The sequence below is a fragment of the Lepeophtheirus salmonis genome, chromosome 13, assembly GCF_016086655.4.
Source record: "Lepeophtheirus salmonis chromosome 13, UVic_Lsal_1.4, whole genome shotgun sequence".
Classification (NCBI taxonomy): domain Eukaryota; kingdom Metazoa; phylum Arthropoda; class Copepoda; order Siphonostomatoida; family Caligidae; genus Lepeophtheirus; species Lepeophtheirus salmonis.
The window spans coordinates 39,199,836-39,222,257 of NC_052143.2; the positions used below are offsets into that span (position 1 = coordinate 39,199,836).

General features: G+C 33.8%; 6 protein-coding genes across 16 annotated transcripts; 4 read left to right on the forward strand and 2 right to left on the reverse strand.

Annotated features, from left to right (window-relative positions):
- Nucleotides 1-350: 350 nt before the first annotated feature.
- On the forward strand, nucleotides 351-2,705 carry por (Protein-serine O-palmitoleoyltransferase por). Its single transcript, XM_040723383.2, has 7 exons — nucleotides 351-553; nucleotides 682-979; nucleotides 1,048-1,249; nucleotides 1,309-1,672; nucleotides 1,740-2,070; nucleotides 2,125-2,453; nucleotides 2,518-2,705. Exons 2-7 carry the CDS (start codon nucleotides 739-741, stop codon nucleotides 2,620-2,622), a joined length of 1,572 nt encoding a protein of 523 aa, XP_040579317.1. The 5' UTR covers nucleotides 351-553; nucleotides 682-738; the 3' UTR covers nucleotides 2,623-2,705.
- On the forward strand, nucleotides 2,621-9,518 carry LOC121127838 (ABC transporter G family member 20). 11 transcript variants are annotated; one of them, XM_071893091.1, is made up of 3 exons: nucleotides 4,004-4,125; nucleotides 5,682-5,809; nucleotides 6,936-9,518. In XM_071893091.1, exon 3 carries the CDS (start codon nucleotides 7,101-7,103, stop codon nucleotides 9,348-9,350), a length of 2,250 nt encoding a protein of 749 aa, XP_071749192.1. In that variant the 5' UTR covers nucleotides 4,004-4,125; nucleotides 5,682-5,809; nucleotides 6,936-7,100; the 3' UTR covers nucleotides 9,351-9,518. The 11 variants fall into 11 exon arrangements, with proteins under 11 accessions (XP_071749199.1, XP_071749195.1, XP_071749193.1 ...); XM_071893098.1 differs by lacking the exons at nucleotides 4,004-4,125; nucleotides 5,682-5,809 and adding an exon at nucleotides 2,621-2,648; XM_071893094.1 differs by lacking the exons at nucleotides 4,004-4,125; nucleotides 5,682-5,809 and adding an exon at nucleotides 2,727-2,979.
- A 3,434-nt stretch (nucleotides 9,519-12,952) lies between these two features.
- On the reverse strand, nucleotides 12,953-15,381 carry LOC121127840 (ABC transporter G family member 20). The gene has a single exon (XM_040723380.2). It carries the CDS (start codon nucleotides 15,305-15,307, stop codon nucleotides 13,085-13,087), a length of 2,223 nt encoding a protein of 740 aa, XP_040579314.1. The 5' UTR covers nucleotides 15,308-15,381; the 3' UTR covers nucleotides 12,953-13,084.
- A 737-nt stretch (nucleotides 15,382-16,118) lies between these two features.
- On the forward strand, nucleotides 16,119-16,957 carry Cypl (peptidyl-prolyl cis-trans isomerase-like 1 Cypl). The gene is made up of 2 exons (XM_040723385.2): nucleotides 16,119-16,366; nucleotides 16,551-16,957. Exons 1-2 carry the CDS (start codon nucleotides 16,221-16,223, stop codon nucleotides 16,900-16,902), a joined length of 498 nt encoding a protein of 165 aa, XP_040579319.1. The 5' UTR covers nucleotides 16,119-16,220; the 3' UTR covers nucleotides 16,903-16,957.
- On the reverse strand, nucleotides 16,907-19,452 carry Alg10 (alpha-1,2-glucosyltransferase Alg10). Its single transcript, XM_040723384.2, has 4 exons — nucleotides 19,133-19,452; nucleotides 18,856-19,053; nucleotides 18,625-18,793; nucleotides 16,907-18,565 (listed from the first exon to the last, which is right to left on the reverse strand). Exons 1-4 carry the CDS (start codon nucleotides 19,295-19,297, stop codon nucleotides 17,658-17,660), a joined length of 1,440 nt encoding a protein of 479 aa, XP_040579318.1. The 5' UTR covers nucleotides 19,298-19,452; the 3' UTR covers nucleotides 16,907-17,657.
- Nucleotides 19,453-20,093: 641 nt separating this feature from the next.
- Lnk (SH2B adapter-like protein Lnk) lies at nucleotides 20,094-22,319 on the forward strand. Its single transcript, XM_040723381.2, has 5 exons — nucleotides 20,094-20,317; nucleotides 20,392-20,893; nucleotides 20,968-21,349; nucleotides 21,407-21,900; nucleotides 21,975-22,319. The coding sequence occupies exons 1-5, from the start codon at nucleotides 20,094-20,096 to the stop codon at nucleotides 22,107-22,109; spliced, it is 1,737 nt and encodes a 578-aa protein (XP_040579315.1). The 3' UTR covers nucleotides 22,110-22,319.
- The last annotated feature ends 103 nt before the right edge of the window (nucleotides 22,320-22,422 follow it).

A 22,422-nucleotide genomic window follows, 5' to 3' on the forward strand; every position in this document is an offset into this window, starting at 1 on the left:
AAAAGCCCTTTAATATGTTTGGTAAGAAGGAAAAGTTCAATCTATTTTTAAACTCATCTCATCTTCCAGTTGTAAAAAGTGAAATGTCAGTCGGAAAATTATCCTCCCTCCACAAATAAAAATCCTAGCACCGGTCCAGCAAATCTGTTCAAGAATTTTAAGAGATGCTTGGAACAGCGTTCAATTGAGCGCCACTCACTAATGTTTTGAGTAAGAATATATATGTCGGATTACCTTTATTGTATGGATTCTCATATGTTGGACCGAAAGCCTGCGGAAATACGACGTCTTGTATCCCGACTTAGCCTGAAGCCCGATATTTTCTATTCCGACCCACCTCTACTTTGAATCGGAAGTGTTTATAACTATCTATGTTCTACTCTACATATTTAACGATCAGACTTGACTCTATTTATAATTACAACACACAATGACCAAATAAATCATATGATGCACAAGATGAAAGGGATGTTATTCAACATCTATACTAATATTTTATTTACATGCATTCAATCAGCAAACTACAATATAATTTTCAAAAGTTCGATCTTGTGTAAGTGAATTCAATAATATTTATGTAAGGTTATTTACATTGAAATAATATATTTGTTAAACGCTAGATGGCGCTCCTTATTATGTGTTAGAAATGAAATAGTCGCTAGGGTTTTGTTTTGATTTCAGAATTTATATTTGTCAAAGGGAGCTGTTCGGCGTTTTTGATCTAGGACGTAGACCTTGATGGAGTATGCAGACTATGATGAAGAGGAGATTCTTTCACCGATGGACTATGTGGATGAGAGTTATATTGGTGAGGATTTGAGCCATAAATATGTTTCCCAAGATGAATTAGGGGGTGGACCCGCCATGGATTTTTGGGAAATGATGGAATACTGCGTGGAGCCCACGAGTCGGGATGGGTTGTCCCATTTGGGAAAAGTTCTTTTCTGGACGTTGATCTTTCGTCTTTTGACTCAAACAGGTAAAGGCTGCTCTTGATTCATTAATAATGAAATAATAAAAGTTGATAACTAATAAATTAATGAATAGGTAAAGTTCCATCCTGGGCGCATCACTCTGTCTCTTCCCTTTGTGGCATTTTCGTTCTAGCACATTTCTTTCATAGCAATGTAGTCTACATTATGGGCTTGTTGGTCCTCTCCTACCTTGCGCTACTCCTATCATGTCATTGGAATAAACCTCGAAGAGGACCACTTCTCCTCCTCCTTTGTCTACTCTATAACTCTATTTGGTAATGAGTTAATGCCTCTCTAATGAAGCCCTCGTTTCATCACCTTCTTGTACTTATAGCGAATTGATGATTGCCATTCCCGTGGACTGGCATCAAATCCGTGGAGTTCAAATGATACTCTCCATGAAAATTATATCCCTAGGATTTGATATGGACTCCGCTTCTAACTCCGAACCACCCACTACAAATCAAGAGAACAACGAACCATTATCGAAAAAGGATGATAGACAAAAATCTCATCGACGAAGAGGGGACAAGTTGAGCAGTCCCACCTCTAAGGGCATTGAAACTCTGCCTGTGGATTTGAAACAAATGCCCAAGTTTATGGAATTAGCTGGCTACTTTCTAAATCCTGGTACATGTGTATTTGGTCCTTGGACAAAATATGAGGACTATATTAATATTTTTCGAGAGCCAATTTGGGTAAATAAATTATCTTAGCCGACTCAGCCCTAAGACAATGAATGTCATGTGTAATTAAATGTTTCAGAACTTTGCCTGGACGATGAAAATATTTTTTAGTCTTGTATCTGCATTTGTGTTCCTCTCCATCTCGACTTGTTGGAACTCATGGATGATTCATGATGGGAGTTGGAAGTGGTCAATTGCATATCGTGATGCTATGTCATTCAGAGCAAGTCATTACTTTGTGTCATTCATGTCTGAGGCGACTGCAGTCACGGCTGGATTTGGGTATTCAAAGGTTGAAAAGAGTTGGAGTGATTTGACTGTTTCGAGCCCGAATTCTATAGAAATGCCACGTTCTTTAGTAGAAGTTGTTGTCTCTTGGAATATCCCTATGCATCAATGGTTAAAAACATGTGAGTTTCTAACTTTCCATTATTCTATTCTTTAATAATTCATTTCCTTTTTAGACTGTTTTAAAACTGCTAAACCCTACGGAAACTTTGTGGCTATTGTATCCACCTACATTGCCAGTGCTTTCCTTCATGGATTCAACTTTCAACTTGCGGCTGTTCTCCTTTCACTTGGGATCTACACTTTTGTTGAGTATGAATTCAGAAGAAAACTCTCAAACATATTTGATGCTTCCATGGAGGCTCGAAGTAATTCAAAGACCGTTCGTAAACATACAGAAAAAGAATTTGTTGTGATTGTTTGTAATATATTGTTTGGAATACTCGCATGTTTCCATCTGGCATACCTTGGGGTTATGTTCGGGGGACAGTCAAGTCCTCTGGAGGTGATTTTTTTATTTCTTCATAAATAGGAATCATGATTTTATTATTTTCTTTATGACTTCTTAGGCAGAAGGAAATTCCTGGAAACATACATTGAATAAATGGAGGAACCTTGGATTTCTATCGCATTACATTGTTGTTTTCACGTACTCTATTTCACTTTTACTCTAGTACTATTGTACGGAGCTTCTCTTACAGTCAGTCATTCCTTAATTGCAGTATTTTTTTTTTAGATTATATATATTTTTGAATAATCATAGTGTTTTGTTTTATAGAATCCGTTGATGCTGTGTGTGTTTAATTTGGTTGTTTTCTCTTAATTTCTTTCTTGTTCATGGGCACTTAATAATTAATTATATTATTAATGTAAAAATGTTTCTTCTACAAAACAAGAAAGGCAAGACGCGTATGTATCAAATGATATAGTATGTCATCATAAAAATTACTTTGGACTAGGATCTGATTGGATTTATTATTACTTAAAGTTGAATCCTTTAAGTCAACAGGGATCATCTTTATATTATGTTGGTAGGACATAGGATATATTCATATTTTACCTCTTAATGTCAATTGCATGGGATGAAACAATTATCATGTTATATTTCTTCTTCGTTTTTCTTATTCCATCATGACAAAAATATCAAAGAGTTGTTTTCCAATAGTTTAAGTCCTCTCTCTCTGTATTATTTATTACTCTCTGGAAAAAATCTTCATTCACTATTTCATTTTTTATTTGAAAAATAAATAAATAATGAGTCAAGGGATGTGAGGTTTTGTGTGATTTTGTTGTTTATATAGTATTACAGGGATGCATATCATTGTTTTTGATTAAAATAGAATTAATTTTTGTCAAACGATAATTCTGTGGAAAACATAATATACTTTTTTTTGCGGATAAGTATATAAATGAATTATAAGCTTTTTATTAAAAACATCATTAATGTATAGTCATCTGAGAGAAGTGTGTCCTATTAGTAATGAGAAAATGACCTTCTAGATTGTTGACTACATCATATTATGGTTAAATGTTATTCTTATATTTTTTCGAATTTATATGACTAATTTTATCATCGTCTTGTTTTCAAAATATACTGTTTACTCTTCCTTCCCCTAGCTCTATGAAAGAAGGAAGTTCTCAAATTTCAACACTATTTCTTTAAAAAACAACGATAATTGCCTATCAGTGTTTTGTACAACTATTTTTATCAGTCATATTATGAAGGGATATTAATAGTTATACTCATCAATGAACCTCTCTCTCTCTCTCTCTCTATAAGACTCCTAAATTCAATATCATGTAGATTGTAGATCACAGTTCCAAAACCATGGATATTGATTAGGATTCATGTACAGAAGAAGGGTTCTGCATATAAATAAACATAATTTGTACGTACCTGAAAAGGGAAAGGAGCTAAAGGGGAAGAAAGACGGATTGTATATATATGAACGTACGTGTTTTAGTTGTAGAGTGTACATATTATATGAGTTCTACTTCTTCTTCCTGCTATGTTATTGATGGAAAAAAGAAAGCTCTATGCTTCGTTATATTATTATTACTAGTATTGTTCATCTTCGTCTTACATAAAGAGGATTCAGCTGTCTCTTTTTGTGCATATTTTCTGTGGAATTCATTCATTGCTGATTTTGTTTTGTCAAAATGATAGGGAAACAAAGGTAAGGAGATTGGGTCTCATTTTCCACTCACTTAAGTGTATCAACTAACAGTACTTTACTCTCATGTATGAAAGAGAGAGAGAAAGTACATATTCTTATTGTATAAGTATGTATATTAGTTACCTAGGTTAGTAAAAAGGATTTCCTTGGGAGGCCAAGGAGATTCAAGTAGGAAGACTTGACAGATTTCGCCCTCAGAGACAAATCAAATGTGAAGTATTGTGTGAATTTCTTTATTTGTGTGTCATTGTTCGGAATATTATTATCTGGGATAAGCGTATGTCTTGTCGTCGTTTGATGGAAAAATACACCCTGTATCTTCACATATTATTATTAGTAGTAGTATATATAATTGTTTGTTTCTTTGTGTTGAGTGAGTTCTCATCAAATAATAGTAGAGTGTATACCTTCCAAAGGACTTTTTTCCCCTTAATTATGTATGTTGCCTAGAGGGAAAATAAGAAGGAACTTATATATAGGATAGTAATCTAAGAAACCCATGTATCCGTGATACTACTTTTTGTGTACTTATCAGGGACGTCTGCAAGGGTTGGATGTTGCCCCCTCCCCCCAAATAATATCCTCCAGATATCTTTCTACAAATGTCAATACAAAAGCTACCTAGAATATTTTTTTGTCTCAAAATTGAGTGTGGATAACAAAAACATTCTTTGACGAATTTCAATTAACAAATTATTTTTATTAACCCTTGGCTGTGTCGTAAATTGCACCTAAAGTAATCAAAATGAATCGTCACAATTATAGAATGAGAAATTGATATATTTTATTTGAAAGGCCCTATCGGCCCTAATATAAGTCTCTTAAATCAAATAAAGATTTTAAACTATTGCAAAAACTTTGGGTATCTTAACTCATCCTACAGAGCCTATATTGACTCAAATAAACCTATGAAATATCTACGGGCTGTATGCATATATGAATTAAAAAATTAATTAGGATCTTCTCCTTTTCTTGATATTCGTTCAAGATTGTTTTTATGTGGACGACCATCGTAATGCCTATTAATAATGTAAATTACATGGAGACAAATATCCAAAAAATTAGAGTATTCAAATGTGTACACACTTCATTATAAATAATAATTATGTACATAGTATTATAATATCAATGTATTTCCATTGAAACAAAGAGGAATTAGGACTTGAACAAAGAAAGAAAAAGAAAATTTTCATTCTTGAGAGAGCCACAAAATGAACTCTGTATTTTTTTCCTTGTACGAGTAGCTATGAGTCTTGATCGCCTGTAGTATTAACCTACTCCTAGCTCACTGTTTGATTCATACTGTTACATACATATTAATTATAATTGTATAGGTAAGAAGTTATATACAGATATGATTCTAGTTATTTGTAAGGTTACACAAACATATTCCATTCTTTAATATGGATTTAGATTCCTATAATGACTTTTTAAGGCCTATTAAAATAGTGATAATATCAATATTAATATGTACTTTTTTGAGAGAGTGCGCTCGTGGAACACTGATTTTTTTCCCCTCAGATAACTTTTAAACATGATTTTTTTTCCTTCAAAAGTTTCAACAGTAGTATGTGCTAGAAGAGCTGTTTCATTGTTAGTCCGCATTTGTCAGATTTACTGCTTAGACATCCACCCTCAAAGGTCTTTATAATAAAGAAGAAACGGAGTTGTTATTAGTACAAAGGTAGGCCCATTTAATTTGCATAATAATAACGTAATTCAAGTACTAGTATTGAATCTGTGTGTGAGAAAGAAATTAGGATAATATGTAGTATGAGTGAGTGAATGAGGTATGTAACTACCTAGCTTAACAGGGACGCCCAACATTTGAATGAAGGATTAAATATTAGCATAAATTCACATCGTGCCCCATGATGATCTTACAATATTGTTGTTGCTACAGCATATATATTTTATGTGTCGTGTTATCATCATTATATTACAACTTCATGTATGTACTATTGACATATCGATAAGTATGTAGTGCAAAACACTTTAAAGGAATTTATTATTCACATAATATGAATGTAATTGTGTCAACGAACTCTCTTTCGGAGAAGAAGATAAAAAAAAACACATTTAATTGAGATGCTTTTTGGGGTAGAATACATCGTTCCTTCTCCTTGAGACAGACGATGAGAGACTTTAAGGAGGAGAATCCTCTCCTTTGTTTTGTTACGTACAATTCTCTAATCCAGGGGTTTGCCCTGTATGTATACATACAATTATATATAGGTATATATTTGAGAATGGCCAGTTCTCAAGTTGTATCTCCTGTTTGTTATGTATTCATTATGTATCAATAACATGTAGATTGTAAAGTAGGAGTTGATAAAGGAATTTAAACAAAAGTATCCTTAGTTACTATTATATCTTTCCTCTAACTACTCATAATATGCTAATTGTGTACATACTAAAAAGTCAGTAATGAATGAGAGGCTACATTTTCTTCAGAGTTATTTACTTCGTTAGTGGAAATGAAGTACAATGCACATAAGTATAGAGTTGATATTTCTCCAATCATGGTTTTGTTTTAATCCATGCCAAAAATTATAAATACTATATACATCCTGTGATTTTTGTTTAAAATCAGGGTGACGTGCCTGTTTTTACTCAAGTAACACTTTCTTTTTAAAATTCAGGTGTGAAACATTTACTAATGTTATTTTTACTATCATCAAATAGTAGTAGAATTAACCAAAATATTACTTTTGTATATCCACTACACTGATTGCTCTTTTGTGCATGTATACAATATGTATGATTACTATATAAATCTTACTCATTGTCTTTATGTCTTGTCCTTTCAGGATTTGAATTTATCAAACTCTATCCATCATTCTTCGGGCTTGCGGTTTTTCTCTTCATTATGTTATGAGCCGCCTTCTCCAATCCTTTCGTCAAAGAGTGAATATAACAATATTGTCAAATATTTATAAACCTTGGTGGAGAATTTAATTATCATAATCATCATAATGAACGAAGTAGATGATGTTGGTGTTCCAGAGTCTGAGGAAGTCCTTCCAAGTTTGTTAGAACAGAAGGAGGATGGCTTCCAGAATTTGCAGCCTGCTATTTGGATCAGGGATGTTTACAAGCAGTATGGATGGGGTAGGAAAAAAGTCAATGTTCTCATGGATCTGGATATGACTATTCCTAAAGGAGTCATTTATGGACTTTTAGGTCCCTCAGGATGTGGTAAAACAACTCTTCTACAGTGTACAATCGGCAGACAGAGGATACAATCTGGCGAACTTCTTGTCTTTGGACATAAGCCTGGCTCAAGTGGATCTGGAGTTCCTGGAAGAAGAGTTGGCTACATGCCTCAGGAATTAGCGCTCTATAAGGAATTCACAATTTTGGAAACATTAGAGTACTTTGGTCGTATTTTTCATATGTCTCCAGGAAGCATAAAAATGAGAGCTGAGTTTCTCTTAGACTTTTTGGATCTACCTCGAAAAAATAGATTAATTCAAAATTTGAGTGGTGGTCAACAGAGACGAGCTTCTTTGGCAATTGCTCTCCTCCATGAGCCAGAACTACTTATTCTTGATGAACCAACAGTTGGAGTTGATCCGGTTCTACGACACAGCATATGGGAACATCTTCTGGCCATATCGAATAATCCATCCAAAAAGACTACAATAGTTATTACCACTCACTACGTTGAAGAAGCTAGACGTGCTCATATCGTTGGTATGATGCGCTATGGTCGACTACTCGCCGAAAGTCCACCCGCAAATCTAATGAAACTCTATAATAAACCCACCCTGGAGCTAGTATTCTTCAATCTCTGCCGAAAAGAGTCTTCGGATGACTCCCTCTTTGCAGAACATTCCACACCTCGAACTCCAAAGCATAATCCCGATGTTATATCCTTAAAACAAATTCAAACAAGTAGTGAGGCTGTTGCCCCTTCATTTTCGGAGCAAAAAAGTTGTCTTCCTAGAATGGACTCAATCTTTGCTCTTCATAGACTGATTTCTTTAGTAATTAAGAACTTTATTCGTATGTGGAGAAACATCGGCTTTTTGATTTTTCAATTCATTCTTCCAACCCTACAAGTTTCTTTATTTTGCCTTGCTATCGGAGGTGATCTTAAGGGAATGAGTCTTGCAGTTGCAAATGAAGATATTGGATCCAAAACTTGCACTGGATTTGCAGAGGGATGCAGTATTTCTGAAAACCCCTTGGACTATTTGTCATTCTCAGATCCTGTCATTCATCCTGCATTTAATTTGAGTTGCCGATATTTATCGTTTATGGATAAAGACGCCGTTGATTTGGTCTATTACGACGATTATGCATCTGCAAAACAAGCTGTAGAACTAGGCAAACATTGGGGAATGCTTCATTTTACTCCTCGTTTCTCCAAAGCATTCCCTGACAGAGTCATTAAGCTGATTAGTATGGAAGTGCCCAGCAATCAAACACTTTTTGACTCCCAAGTTCATGCGCATTTGGATATGACTAATCAGCAAGTGGGGCATACACTCAAAATGATAATGACACTATCATTTCAATCCTTTGTCGAGGATATTTTACAATCATGCAATAAGTCACAGAAAATACTTGGATTTCCACTGCATTTTCATGAACCAATTTATGGAGCTATGGAGCCCAAATTTACGGAATTCATGGCTCCTGGTGTTATTCTATCCATAACATATTTTATGGCAGTTGGCCTAACAGCTCAAAGCTTTATTTTGGAAAGAAAAGAAGGTCTTTTGGAGAGATCTTGGGTTGCTGGAGTAACTGCCACTGAGGTTATGTTGGCACATATTATAGCCCAGTTTGCAGTTATGGTTGTTCAAGTTGGATTTGTACTTCTGTTTATGATTTACGTGTTTTCTATTCCATCACAAGGTCCATTGTTTTTAATCATATTGCTGACGATCCTTCAAGGGATATGTGGAATGTCTTTTGGACTTGTGATTAGTTCCATGTGTAATACAGAGCAGGATGCAATCCAAGTTGCCCTTGGATCTTTTTATCCGATATTATTGTTATCTGGAATTATTTGGCCATTGGAGGGAATGCCAAGAGAGCTGAAGTATGTTAGTTATGCACTACCTCAAACATTAGCATGCGAAGCTATGAGAGGCGTTCTATCTCGAGGATGGAACTTGGAGTGGACTCAAGTATCTCAAGGATTTCTTGTCACCATTGCTTGGATATGCGTATTTCAGATTGTTAGTGCAATCATTCTGCGAATTAGAAGATGAAAAGTAACGCTATATCTACTTCGCATCTGGTTAACATTGACGTGATCTCTTGACTGAAATTCGTTCTAAAAAAATTAAAACCTGATGTTATTTTCTTTCATATTGTAATACCTCATCTTAAGTTTCCAAATATATCTGTATATTTGTTCCTACTAGGACGTACCCGTATTATATATCTTTTATTTCGAATTATTTTATTAATGCTTTAAAGGACTCCAGAATTTAATAAAACTTGTCAATAGACAACATTAGAAGTTCTTCTAATTCTTTGGTCATTATAATTAGAAACATGTTCCCCCTTCAACCATAATAAGACTCACTCACTAATCCTCTTCTTCCCCTTTTTAATTCGTATTTAATATACTTTCTCTCTTTTTCAATAAAAATAATAACAATAATTCGTTTTTTTTATTATTAATTTTTGTCGTGCATTTTCGAATCCACAACTTATACCTTTATAAACTTTGAGACACGGGAATCGATTTAGTTTTTTGAAATAAATCAACTTATTAGAGGAAAAACAAACTTGCCGTCCAGAGCCCAGGAATCTGGTTTAATCAGAATTAAACATAGCCTTAGCATATTAACTTAAAATACAAGTCAATAACGGTGGGAGAGAAAAAAAAATGGAAAAGTGTGTAAGAGGAAAAAATGGCAAGATTCGTTTAAACTGATATAATAACAATCATCAATATAATATATATTACGTTAAAAAAAATAAACACGACAGTGGTTCCAATGGAAGAAGTGATAATCACTTAATTCTCTGGTATCCATTATAATATCATTCAACAAGACTCCTGGACCAATTCGTTATGATCCAGGAGGTGTCAGAAGAAGAGGTAATTGTCTGTGGTGTGACAAACCACTGAGAGGATTCGGGGAGGTAGTCAAAGGTCAAGTCGTTGGAAAGTACGAGGAAAACTCTAAAGCTCAGTACAGTTGGAGCAATCTGAACGATGGTCTTTGTCACTTCATAAACCTTCTTTCTTGTCCAAAGAGAACAAAACAAGCTGCATTACGTAGTTACTTAAATGACTCGAATTCTCGAAGTTGTTTATCTAGAACTGTGAATTTATACTTCCAATGTATCTAGCCAAGTTGTGAGAACCATAACAAGGCTCTTCTAATACGAATTTTTATAGATGATACAATGAAATCTTAATAATTAAGATTAAAAAGTTTTTCACTTTTTAAATCTAAATATACCTTAAAAAGAATAGTTTCTAGGGGGAAATTGTTTAAATTTCGAAAACATAAAAAAATACATAAGATAGTACAAAACTTCCGATAAACATAAATACGAGTATATTAAAATTGAAATAAAAATTACTTTAAGTTAACAGACAAAATAAGTAATATTACTACTGACTTTTTATAATGGCAATTAATATTATTATTATTATAAAACTAATTATTAATTATAAAAATTTAGATTTCCCATTTATGAGTTCTCTATATATTTTTTTATGTTATTGACAATTTCAACTTTGTTTCGGAGATGCAAATGCTATTTCATAATTTTGATTTTTGTCAGCCGTCTAGAGGTGTTTATATCTGTGCTCCTATTATCATATTCCGTTCTATTAGTAAGATTATTACATTAAACTCTATATTTATTATATTCAAGATAAGTGAAAAATTAAGATCTAAGTTTGTTAAATTTTTTTCTTGATCATTTCATTTTTATTCAATAAGATTATCATAGTCTTAATATTAGGTATATTTTTGTAATAAAAAATGTTGAAGGTAATGTAGAAATGGCAAGATAAATTATTTTAAGCAACGATGAACTATTAAAAAAAATGAAAATATGAAGAAAAGTAGAATAAAAATTAAATTAACGAATATAATATAAATATTGTTGTCACTAAGACCATTAATGAATTCCGTTACTTTATCGAGAACTGTTTAATATAATAATCAACTGATTTTAACCAAATTCCCTAACGCGTAGTAATTGGTATTGGAAATATGTTTCTTTTGCGAGAAACACTGAATTTCCATTTTCTTGACACCAAAATGCAAGAATATATTTTTTAGATATAGAGGAATTGACTAAAAATTTCAATGAATGAGCTATGGATGGAGGATGATATCTCTCTCTCTGTTTCAGTCGTTTATTCTGTATTTTTATGGAAACTCATATTTCTTATTTAAGAAATATAGGACGATTCCGTGGAAGATCCGCAGGAATGTATCTATTCTTTAATATAGAGACAATGATTGAAATGGTCTCATACCTTGATGTGAAGTGGTATTTGCAAAATGAATGATCCTTCCATTAAAGGAGATGAGACCCACGGAAGGAGGCACAAAGAGGCGAGATCCAAAGAACATCAAGTCGAAAAGAGGATTAGAAGTCGTGTGGATTGGATATCCTCCAAATGACAAAAATATAAACTCCTAGGAAGAACAATGATGGGTGGATGCGGATCCATATATCAGAATACTTCATGGTTAAGATTTAAACTTTTCATACCGTCTCTGATGTCACAAAAACAATCCATCTATTTAGCTTCACCAGTAGTCGGTGCGGTAATACAATTTGAAAAGAAACGCTGGCCGGTGTATGTTATTGACATACCTTGTATTTCTAGTTTCCTTGGTCTTAGGTACGTAACTCAAAATTCTGAATAACTTTTATTTTATGTCTAACGTCTAGATCTGTTTTTTAAATAAATCCCCTATGCGTTTTATCAGTGGACAACTATAATATTTAATTATAACTAGGACGTACCTGTATTATATATTTCATTTCGAATTATTTTATTAATACTTTAAATAACTCTAGAATTTAGTAAAACTTGTCGATAGCAAACATAATAATTAGAAATATGTTCCTCCTTCAACCATAATGAAGAAGATACATTCTAAGACTAACTCGAAAATCCTCTTCATAATTCCCCTTTTTAATTCAAATTTCTATCCACAAGTTTCACTAAATTCTGGAGTTATTTAAAGCATTAATAAAATAATTTGAAATCAAATATATAATATACAAAAAAACTATTTTTTGGAGCTGAAGGAGACTAGATAAGTGGCTGAGTTATAAATCAAAAAGTGACTGGCGTTTCAAAAAACAATTATACTAATAACGAAAATTTCTAAATTTATTTAAAATCAAAAAAGTTATGGCCAAAATAAGAAATCGGTGAGAATTGTACTTTAGTTTGTTTTTAGATGCAAAAAAAATAGATTTCCAATTAAACGTTGGATTCGAAGATAAAATTAAGTTTGTAGAAATTTGTCTGGAAATTCGTTTACATATAAATTTGACTGATAAAAATTGTTGTTTAACTAAGATATATGTCATTTTCTGAATAATTTTTCTATTTTTTTCATCAAACGTCAATTTTCGATTTTCTAAATACATTTTGCACATTAAACAGGTTTTTGCCAAATACAATCAATCTCAGATCCTCAATTGAATATATTTTAAGGTATAAGACCAGTGCTGAGTACATAATACAACCTATTGAGTCAGATTTATAAAGTATAGAGCTGTATTCTTGAAATATAAGATATGTACAAACGATCATGTTGAAAAATATTTACAAAATGAGTCACCCGTATTTGGAAGTAAAGGTGCCTACTATAAATATGAACTATATTTGTATTGTATTTCTGGATACACACTTAAGGTACTATTTTTCTACTAAGATAAGATTATGAATACATATTATAATAATTAAGGGTAATTTACTTTATTTATTCAGAAGAAATCCCTGGGGTTATTTTCGAATACGAAAAAGGAGTAGGCTTAGGATCTGAAATATAAAAATCCATGCAATGGTAACTATGAATCCAAGATACACTATGGACCATTCTAAATTCCATCCACGAGAAAGAATACCTCTCATTGCCTTGCAGGCTAGAGTTTGGGGTAATGTGTAGCTAAAATATCTTAAATTTTTTGACATTCCCTCAAGTGGCCAAATTATTCCGGATAAAAGTAGAAGAGGGTAAAAAGAGCCCAATGCCAACTGTATGGCATCATGTTCTGTAGAACAAAATGAACTTATAAGCAACCCAAAAGACATCCCACAAAGACCCTGAAGAATGACCAAGGAAATCATGAGTACTATCGAGCCATTAGCGGGAATTTTAAAGACTAATATCATAAACAGAAGGACAAAAGTGACTTGTAATATCATGATGATAAATTGAGCAACCATGTGAGCTAGCATGACTTCTAATGTTGTCACCCCTGTCGCAAAGGACCTTTCTAATAAACCTTCTCTTCTTTCAGTCACAAAACTTTGCGATGTTAGTCCCACAGCCATGAAAAAGGCGATTGAGAGAATTATACCAGGCGCCATGAATTCAGTATAACTGGGTTTGTTTGATCCATAAATAGTGTTTCCAAAATATAATAAAGAGTTTCCCAATTCTTCTGACTTATTGCAAGCTCTTAGGGACTCTTTTAAGAACTCATCAGCAGAACTGTGCAAACTCTGTTTTATAGACAAACTGATTTGCTGATTTGTCATGTCGAGATATATATGCATCCTAGTATTAATCTCTTTGTCCTTTGCATAAGGCTCAGATACTATAAAGTGCATCTCCTCCGCTAGTTTTTTAGAAAAACCCTTTTCAAAATGAATAACTCCCCAATGATCTCCATTTAAGACCTTGTTTCTTGCAGTTTCAAAATCATCATAATATTTAATATCCAACTCTCCCCTCTCAATGTAATACAACAAACGACAACTCAGATTGTCCTGTAAGTCAGAGGTCTTACTCATTGTCACATACTTTGAAGACTGAAAGCTTAGAATACATCCTGCATAATTATTCTGACATTCTTGGTAGGTAGCTTCTTCGTTCACTACGGCAACTGTCATTCCTTTTATATCTTTACCAATGGCAATACAAAATGCAGAGGCCTGAATGGCTGGGAAAATGAGTTGAAAAATCAAAAACCCAATTTTTCTAAACATTCGAAGAAAGTTTTTAATCACTAAAGCCTTCCATCGATGAATTGCAAAAAAGGAACTCATTTGTGGAAAAAAATGCTTTTTTGGAGCCTCAATTGAAATGGAAAATGCATCTCGTCTCCTAAATTTTGAATCAGATGAAAGCGATGAGTTCCTTTGATTCCTCGACATCAAAAAAGACTCTTCTTCGTCTTCACTTCCCTCACAAATGACTCTCTGTTCCTGCTGACAGAGCTCATAAAAAACTTCTTCAAGAGTGAGCGCTTTGAATTTTTCCAACAATTTTGTGGGAGCATCCTCATCAAGGATTTTTCCATATCGTAACATCCCAACTATATGGGCCTGTCGAGCCTCCTCGACGTAGTGAGTTGTTATTATAATCGTTCGCTTCTTTGAAGAATTATTCACAATGGTCAATAAATGATCCCAAATATATTGTCTAAGCACAGGATCAACTCCTACAGTGGGTTCATCTAGAACCAAGAGCTCGGGCTCGTGTAAAAGTGCAACAGCTAGAGATATTCTTCTTCTTTGGCCTCCACTCATATTTTGTACCAATCTTCCTGAATGAGGTAGTTCCAAAATTTCTATGAGAGTCTCAGCTCTTGATCTTATTTTTGATGTTTGCATTTTATTTAGTCGACCATAAAAGAACAATGTCTCTAAAATGGTTAGTTCCATATATAACGCTAGATCCTGTGGCATGTAACCAATTCTTCTTCCCGGAACTTCAAGACCTACTGTTCCTGGATCCTCGCCGAATATTTTAAATTCGCCGGAATTGAGTTTTTCTCTTCCTGTAATAACACGAAGTAAAGTCGTTTTTCCACATCCGGATGGTCCTAAAAGACCATAAATTACGCCTTTAGGAACCGACATATTCAATCCAGTGAACAAGCTTGTGTTAGACTTGGTTCCGAAATGTTTGTACGCATTTCGGATCCAAATAGCTAATTTTGCTTTTAACAAAGCAAGAGGATTTTTTTCAGAGTAGAGAGGATCGAAATCCTTTTTCATTTCAATTTAATTATTTCAAAACAAAAACTCCAGTTTAAAAATCAATTAATGGTATATTATTTGCTAATAAAACTAATGTTGACAAGAAAAAATTAGAATATAATCGTACTTTGGTTATGATTAGAATATGGAATGTATTTAATTAATGTTGGCGTATGTAATGTCATTTTGATAATCCTCACTAGCTTTTTTAGAGCTTCTGTAAGTTGTGACGAAGTGGTAATTGATAAGGAATAGTTTATGTACTAGTTACTTATATTATAAACGATGAGCTAGGAGTTAGTATAGCATAAAAAATTCCTTACTTTCAAGTCCAGGGTCATGTTCCTACTCATTATAGAGATGTTATGTATATCTTTTTTTTTTCACTTCATTGTGAGGGGATATATTTATTAGAGAAATTTATTATTCCATGAAATCGATGTTATACTTCTAAATATCCTGGTTATTCATACAAAATTTCGTATTCTGATTTTGCTTCTGCGATATCCAATCATAGGAAAATCATTTTTCTTAACCGGTAAAACGATGTGATAGTATATCTCAACCTTTTCACCTTCAAAACGAGAAAAAGAAGGCTCAAAATATAGAAAAAGAAATATATGTGTTTCTTTCTGTATGGCTCAAAATCATTTAACTATATAACCTATAAATTAATTATCTAGCTTCCGATGCTATGGCTATGAGCTATAGCCAGGCTATGACTTCATAGAATAAAGGGGTAAGCCTATTCATTGATTTGTTAAAAAAAACGCAGCAAAACCTCGAAGACTGTCGGTTATGACGTCATATCATCGTTTGAAAAATATAAATATTATTATTTTGTATTTACTAATAATAATTGTCTGATATTGAATTTGAGACACCCTTCTTCATATCGAGGCTCTCGACCGGCAACGTAGACTTAGAGAAAATGTCAATCCCCGATAAATCATGGCAACCCCCCGGAGCAACAATAAAGACGACAATGGGAGAATTCGAAGTGGAGCTTTACTGGAAGCACGCTCCAAACACTTGTCGGAATTTTGCCGAACTTGTTCGCCGCGGATACTATAATGGGTCCAGTAGATGAGCTTATAACCTGATTCAAAGGCCACATTTTCATGGATTTGTTCTTTTCAATCAATATTTTGTTCCATTTTTGAATTTCCATGCAATGTTTAGCTTTTGAACGAATTTTCATTTTTTTTCCATTGATTTCATGATTTGATTTGAGAATTGAATTTGTGTTTATTTTTTTTAGAAACAAATTTCATCGAATAATTCGAGACTTCATGATTCAAGGTGGTGATCCCACAGGTACGGGACGAGGTGGAGCATCTATTTACGGTAAAACATTTGAAGATGAAATTCATGATGATCTTAAACACACTGGAGCTGGAGTTCTTAGTATGGCTAATTCGGGTCCAGATACGAATGGATCTCAATTTTTTATAACTCTTGCGCCAACTCAGTGGCTTGATGGAAAGCATACTATTTTTGGACGTGTCTCTCGTGGAATGCTCACGATTAAAAGACTAGGTTGTGTGGAAACAGACTCTGGGGACAAGCCTGTTGATGATTTACGCATTGTATCCGTTCAAATAAATAATTAATAAGTATGCTATAATTGTCTTTTTATTTTTTTATATAATATAAGTTCATCACGAATTATGTTTAAGAGTTTTTTTACTTCAGTATATTCATATAATATGTACCTATTTTATGTACTACGGAAATGTTAGATCATATAATTATAGCCTCGTACAGCTTAGACAACTGATTTTTACAGCCATGGTACTTGTGGCCGTCCGTAAATTCATTTTTTGTATAACATAAAATCATACTCGTTTTTACAAAAATCTGTTATGAACAATAACCTTGGCAATATACATAAGGCAACAACCTATGCTGTTTGAAACTATAGACTGAACAACCTTGATTTATAACAGAATCCTTTATTGTACTCTATTTATGTGTGAATACATAGATTATTTAAAAAATTACTTGGATACCTCAAAGTTATGACAAGACTATTAACAAAAATTTGTATAAAATAAGTTATGAAAGAAACCCCAAGAGCATATCATAAAGTAAAAAAACAATTAATGAACGCCTTTAATAGAATTCTGATGCTCAAGACAGAAAAAAAAAGTAGCTTTTGTTCAGTGAAATGTCCCAAGGAGATCACATCAAAAATTGACTCCATTCATTCAGCAATTTTAGAGTCTACACGAACATTTGTAAATGACCTTTAAAGTAGGTAGAAGTTAATTTATATAAAATTATTCAATAAAAATGTGCGGAAGGAGCTCGATTAAATACAAAAAAAGAATAGACACGTTTTCTTTAGTTATTATTACAAAATGGATCACCACATAAATCTTTGTATGCTGTTCGGCTCGTGAGGCCATGCGAATGGTTTGTACATGTATGCATACATCGTTCCGAGATTAATTAGCAAGTATAATAACATTTCGATCATGAGATTAGAATATTTCTCAGGTCGAATGTGTAGACGGTATAAAAGATATGGAATAATGAAATATCGGAATTCAAGAAGGAGCTGAGGGCAGAGATTGAATGATAAAAATATAGGGAAGGTGATGCGGAAGATAATACCAGTGGCTCGCAGTGTTCTTGATAAGCAATATGCTCCATAAATATAAAATGGAATTCCTAAATACGGACTCCAATTCGAGCGATGAATGATTTTCCTCCAAATATAGAATGTGTAGTGTCGATTATCTGCAAGTAAATAGGGATGAGCCAAGCTTCCATATTCTCGAATGATTCCATAAAAGAATAGAGACAGGGTTGCAAGCCAAAAAGGTTTCTTTTTTAGAGAGTGCTTAAAGAAGCTCTCCATTTTGGAAATGCAATGTGGAAATGACATCACTAAAGAGAATCCGAAGAAATAAAACATTTGGGTTGGATGAAATACTGCCGTATGTGCCAGACGATCTCCAACCACTATCCCTTTATTAATGATTATAAATGCAATAAAAAAGAGTCCAACAATCAAGTATCCCCCAGCTGTGAGAAGACACTTGATCACAACGTCCTTTAAAAGTGTTGAAGGATAGAACAGGAGGAGAGCCAAAATACCTTCAATGAGCTCTTTGAGCTGTCCTGTAAACGTAAGACTAAACTTTACATTCTTTTTATCCATGTGCATCAAAGAGTGAATGGCATGGATAAGATGTGGACCACATGCCTGGACGGCAACGAATGCTACCCAAATGATGTTGGTTTGACGAAATAAAACGGCAAGAAAACCTGTAGTAGAGGAATTAAGAAAAACAATTCACATTGAAGTAAGATAATGATACCCTTACCAATAAATGCAGCAAACCAGTCTCTCTTCTCCAAATGAAGACAGTACATGAGGAGAACCATGAATGTGGATCCCACATCCGTGTAATAAAAGAAGCTGAAGAAGTATAACAGAGGAAAAAGAGCTATATTCAGAGAAGAGAGGAGACATTTCTTATCGTCTCCAAAAATCTGTTAGGAAGAAGAGAGTGAATTAATCACATATCTATTTTTTATATTCGTGGGAGACTCACTCCATGCCTCGCTCCGTGGATTTGAATTGTGATCCTCTGAATAATAAGAAAGTTGACGACAGAAAGTGCCAAGGAAACACATCTCAGATGAAATGTATCACAAAGTGTCATAATTGGACCAATAAACTTTGAAATTGGATTGAGGATCCCAATGGTGATTAAATAGAGTCCGGGTAAAGTTGTTATTTTCGGGTCCCACTGCAATAATAATAATATTTCATGAGGATTAGTAATAATAATTAATATAGTTAATAATAATGAAGGGAAATATTATTACAGAAATGAAATCCCCGGCGCAGTATTTTTGAACTTGAGGGATGTGGAATATTTCGTCCATGTAGGGCTCGGACTCTGCTGGAGACATCCATCCTTTGAGGATTCCAAAACTGATGGACGCGAATAAGCAAGTCACGACTATGCGTTTGTCATCTGAAGTGATCATCCTTCTAATGCTTCGTTAGATCGATCATAATATTGCCTCAATTTGTGACATATTAATTATAAGTATTATTCGTCTCAGAATGAGAATGCGTTGAGCAAATAGTGACGTACGCACTATTATAGACTATTCTAGCCAATAACAACGACACAAGAACGATTAGAAGTCGTACTTAAAGGACTTGATATAACAAAAAATTAGTGATGTGTTCATCATTATTGTCTATTAAGAAGAAACTCTAAGAGTAGAAGAGAGAGAAAGAGAAACAACAACAGCTGCTATATTCTACTCAACATGGTACGACTACTACCTATTATTAAAAAACGGCCTAGTAGCTTTATCATCTCATTAATGACATAATATACGTACTATAAAAGTACTTGTCTCAAAATATCTCAAATTAATAACGTCAATTATATACATAATTATGTTGCATGCATTCAAGCTCTATGAGATGTGTACTATGATAAAGGAAAGAGTAAATTATCTCAATATTATATATAAAAAGGTCATATTAATATACATAAACAATGCTAAAATAAAAGCAAACTAAGATGCAAAAAGCAAGGAGATATATGTATCAAATCATCCTTAGCTCTCTCTCTCTCTCTCTCTTCCACTAACTAGCTTTCACTTTTGATTTTTCCTTCGATAACAGTAACAATTTCAGCTCTCGCGACTTCTTTTGAGAAAGCATAAAAATATATATTATCGTTATTACAAAAATAATTTCATAATTATCTGTGTTTACATGATTATTTATTAATAATAATAATTGAAATATGTCGATGATTGAATAATGAATACGGTGGAGTTCCCCCTGGCCTCCACTTCCTCTTCTGAGCATCCTCCAGAGCCAGATGATAAGGATACAGTTCGCAATGAAACAGAGGTCAAGAGTAAAGAGATTGCAGAGTACTTTTATAAGGCCGTTTTTGGAGCTAGAAGAGAGGATATGAGGCCCATTGATGATGTGGAAGAGTCGAATCAGGAGGAAAACAGAAAGAAAATGAGATTTCTGAGGTAAACTATTATTTTATGTGACATAATATTCATTCAATGAATAAATAACACATATCTAAAAATAAAAATTTCAGGGAACTTTCAGAGAGATTCATCGACAACTTTAGATCCGAATTGGCGTCTCTCTCGCGGAAACATATATGTCCTCTTCCATCAACGTTCAGTGCAGGGGACATTTATGATAATGACTCATCTCTATCCTCTTCTTCTTCAACGGCCTCAGCGGGACCAAAGGCCATTTTTAGAAAGTTTTCTCGTGGATTCATTCGTAAAACTCGCGGAATAAACTTCTTTCAAAAGCAGCACTCTGACGAGGTGGAGCTCTCCAATACCTCAGGGAATTTGAATAATCATGGGGGATCCTCCAATAGTAATTATGAGGGCGAGTGTCAAAAAAAAAGAAAGTATAAAAAAGTTCGAGTTGAAATGAAAAAGTCTGGAAAGATTAATTTCATTACTTCCGAAGGAAAGGACTTTTATAATCTGGATACTGGGAGACCCAAATGGGAAAGAGCCAAGCTAGTCTTATATAAAACATCAGGTGGATATCTTTTAGAGTTTTATTCTCCCCCTAAGGTATGAGTCCCTGATCAGAGTAATTCACCGATAAAGTAATTATCCAAAGTTATCATTGATTTTTTTGTCACTAGAGTTCTATTGCCAAAATGGGGATTTTTTGTCTATTTATTCAAGAGGCTCGTGAAACTACGGATTTGGAAATGCCGGATCATCGCAATACTTTTGTTGTTAAAAGTGCCAACAAGACGGAATATATTGTTGATACATCTGACCATGAAGAAATGCACTCCTGGTTAGCAATTATCCGAAGCTGTATTTTGGGAGCAAAAGTAGGCTCTGATTCTATTTTATTGGATCATTCCCATTCGACTCGTTTTGGAGAACCACAAGTTAATCCTCTCCGATCAGATTTAGATTTTTTTCATCCAACATCTTCACAAAGACCTGATTTAGGAACATTTTTAATGTCAAATAATTCTTCTAATTTGAGTTTGGATGCGAATGCTGTTGGGGGTGAAGTCATTTTTATTTTCAGTTTAGATAAACTTTTTTATTATATGTGTTTTGTAGATGATGGAAATCAAATGGACTTAATCCCTCTTTTAATGGAATATCCATGGTTCCATGGGACTCTTTCAAGGAATGATGCAGCAAGCCTCGTACTTCGAGGAACACAAACGGGGCACGGTTTCTTTTTGGTGCGACAGAGCGAGACACGGAAAGGGGAGCTCGTTTTGACATTCAATTTTCAGAGTCGAGCCAAACATCTTAGACTTACACTCAATCCTGAGGGTCAATGTCGAGTTCAACATCTTTGGTTTAGTTCCATATTTGATATGCTCGAACATTTTAGGGCTCAGTCAATTCCCCTTGAATCTGGTGCAGAGTCTGAAGTGAAATTAACTGAATATGTTGTTCATTCCCTCCCAAATCCAGGGGCTCAGCCTCGAAGCACAAACTCTATTTCTAGTACAATGAATAATGGAGATTCTCTGTTAGGGGTAGGTAGTGGGGGCCCTCAGACAGAGCGAGGAGCTCCACCTTCACTGCCTGAACCCTTTCAGGTAAGATAAATTATCAAACAAGCATAATGATAGTAATTCACTCTATCAATTCTATTGTAATGTTTATTTTCAAGACAATAACGCATGGAGGTGACATTCGACTCAGAACCGTTCTACTCGACTTTTACCCACATTCCCAAGGTGATGCTCAAACGCCCTCAAATTCATCCTCAACTCGGGCAAAGGAAAATACATACAGCTTTGTGTAGTTCAAGATTTATTTAATGTATGCTCCATACATACATAGTTATAATTAATTATGATATTATTATTCATCGTTAATAATTATTGTTGATATTTCCAAACAAATCTTCAGACTTTGTTATTAATTGTTATATTTGATTTAATTAATTAATGACTTGTTTTTTCTGCGTGTGTATTTTTTTTTCTCTCTACTGAAATAAATATCTGCCAACTCATGCCTTGGATTATATTCACAAGCTTGATGTAGAAAAAGTGCTCAAATGCAAAACCAGCAGAATAAAGTCATTAACCATATCGAGTGAATCCATGCCAGTTAAT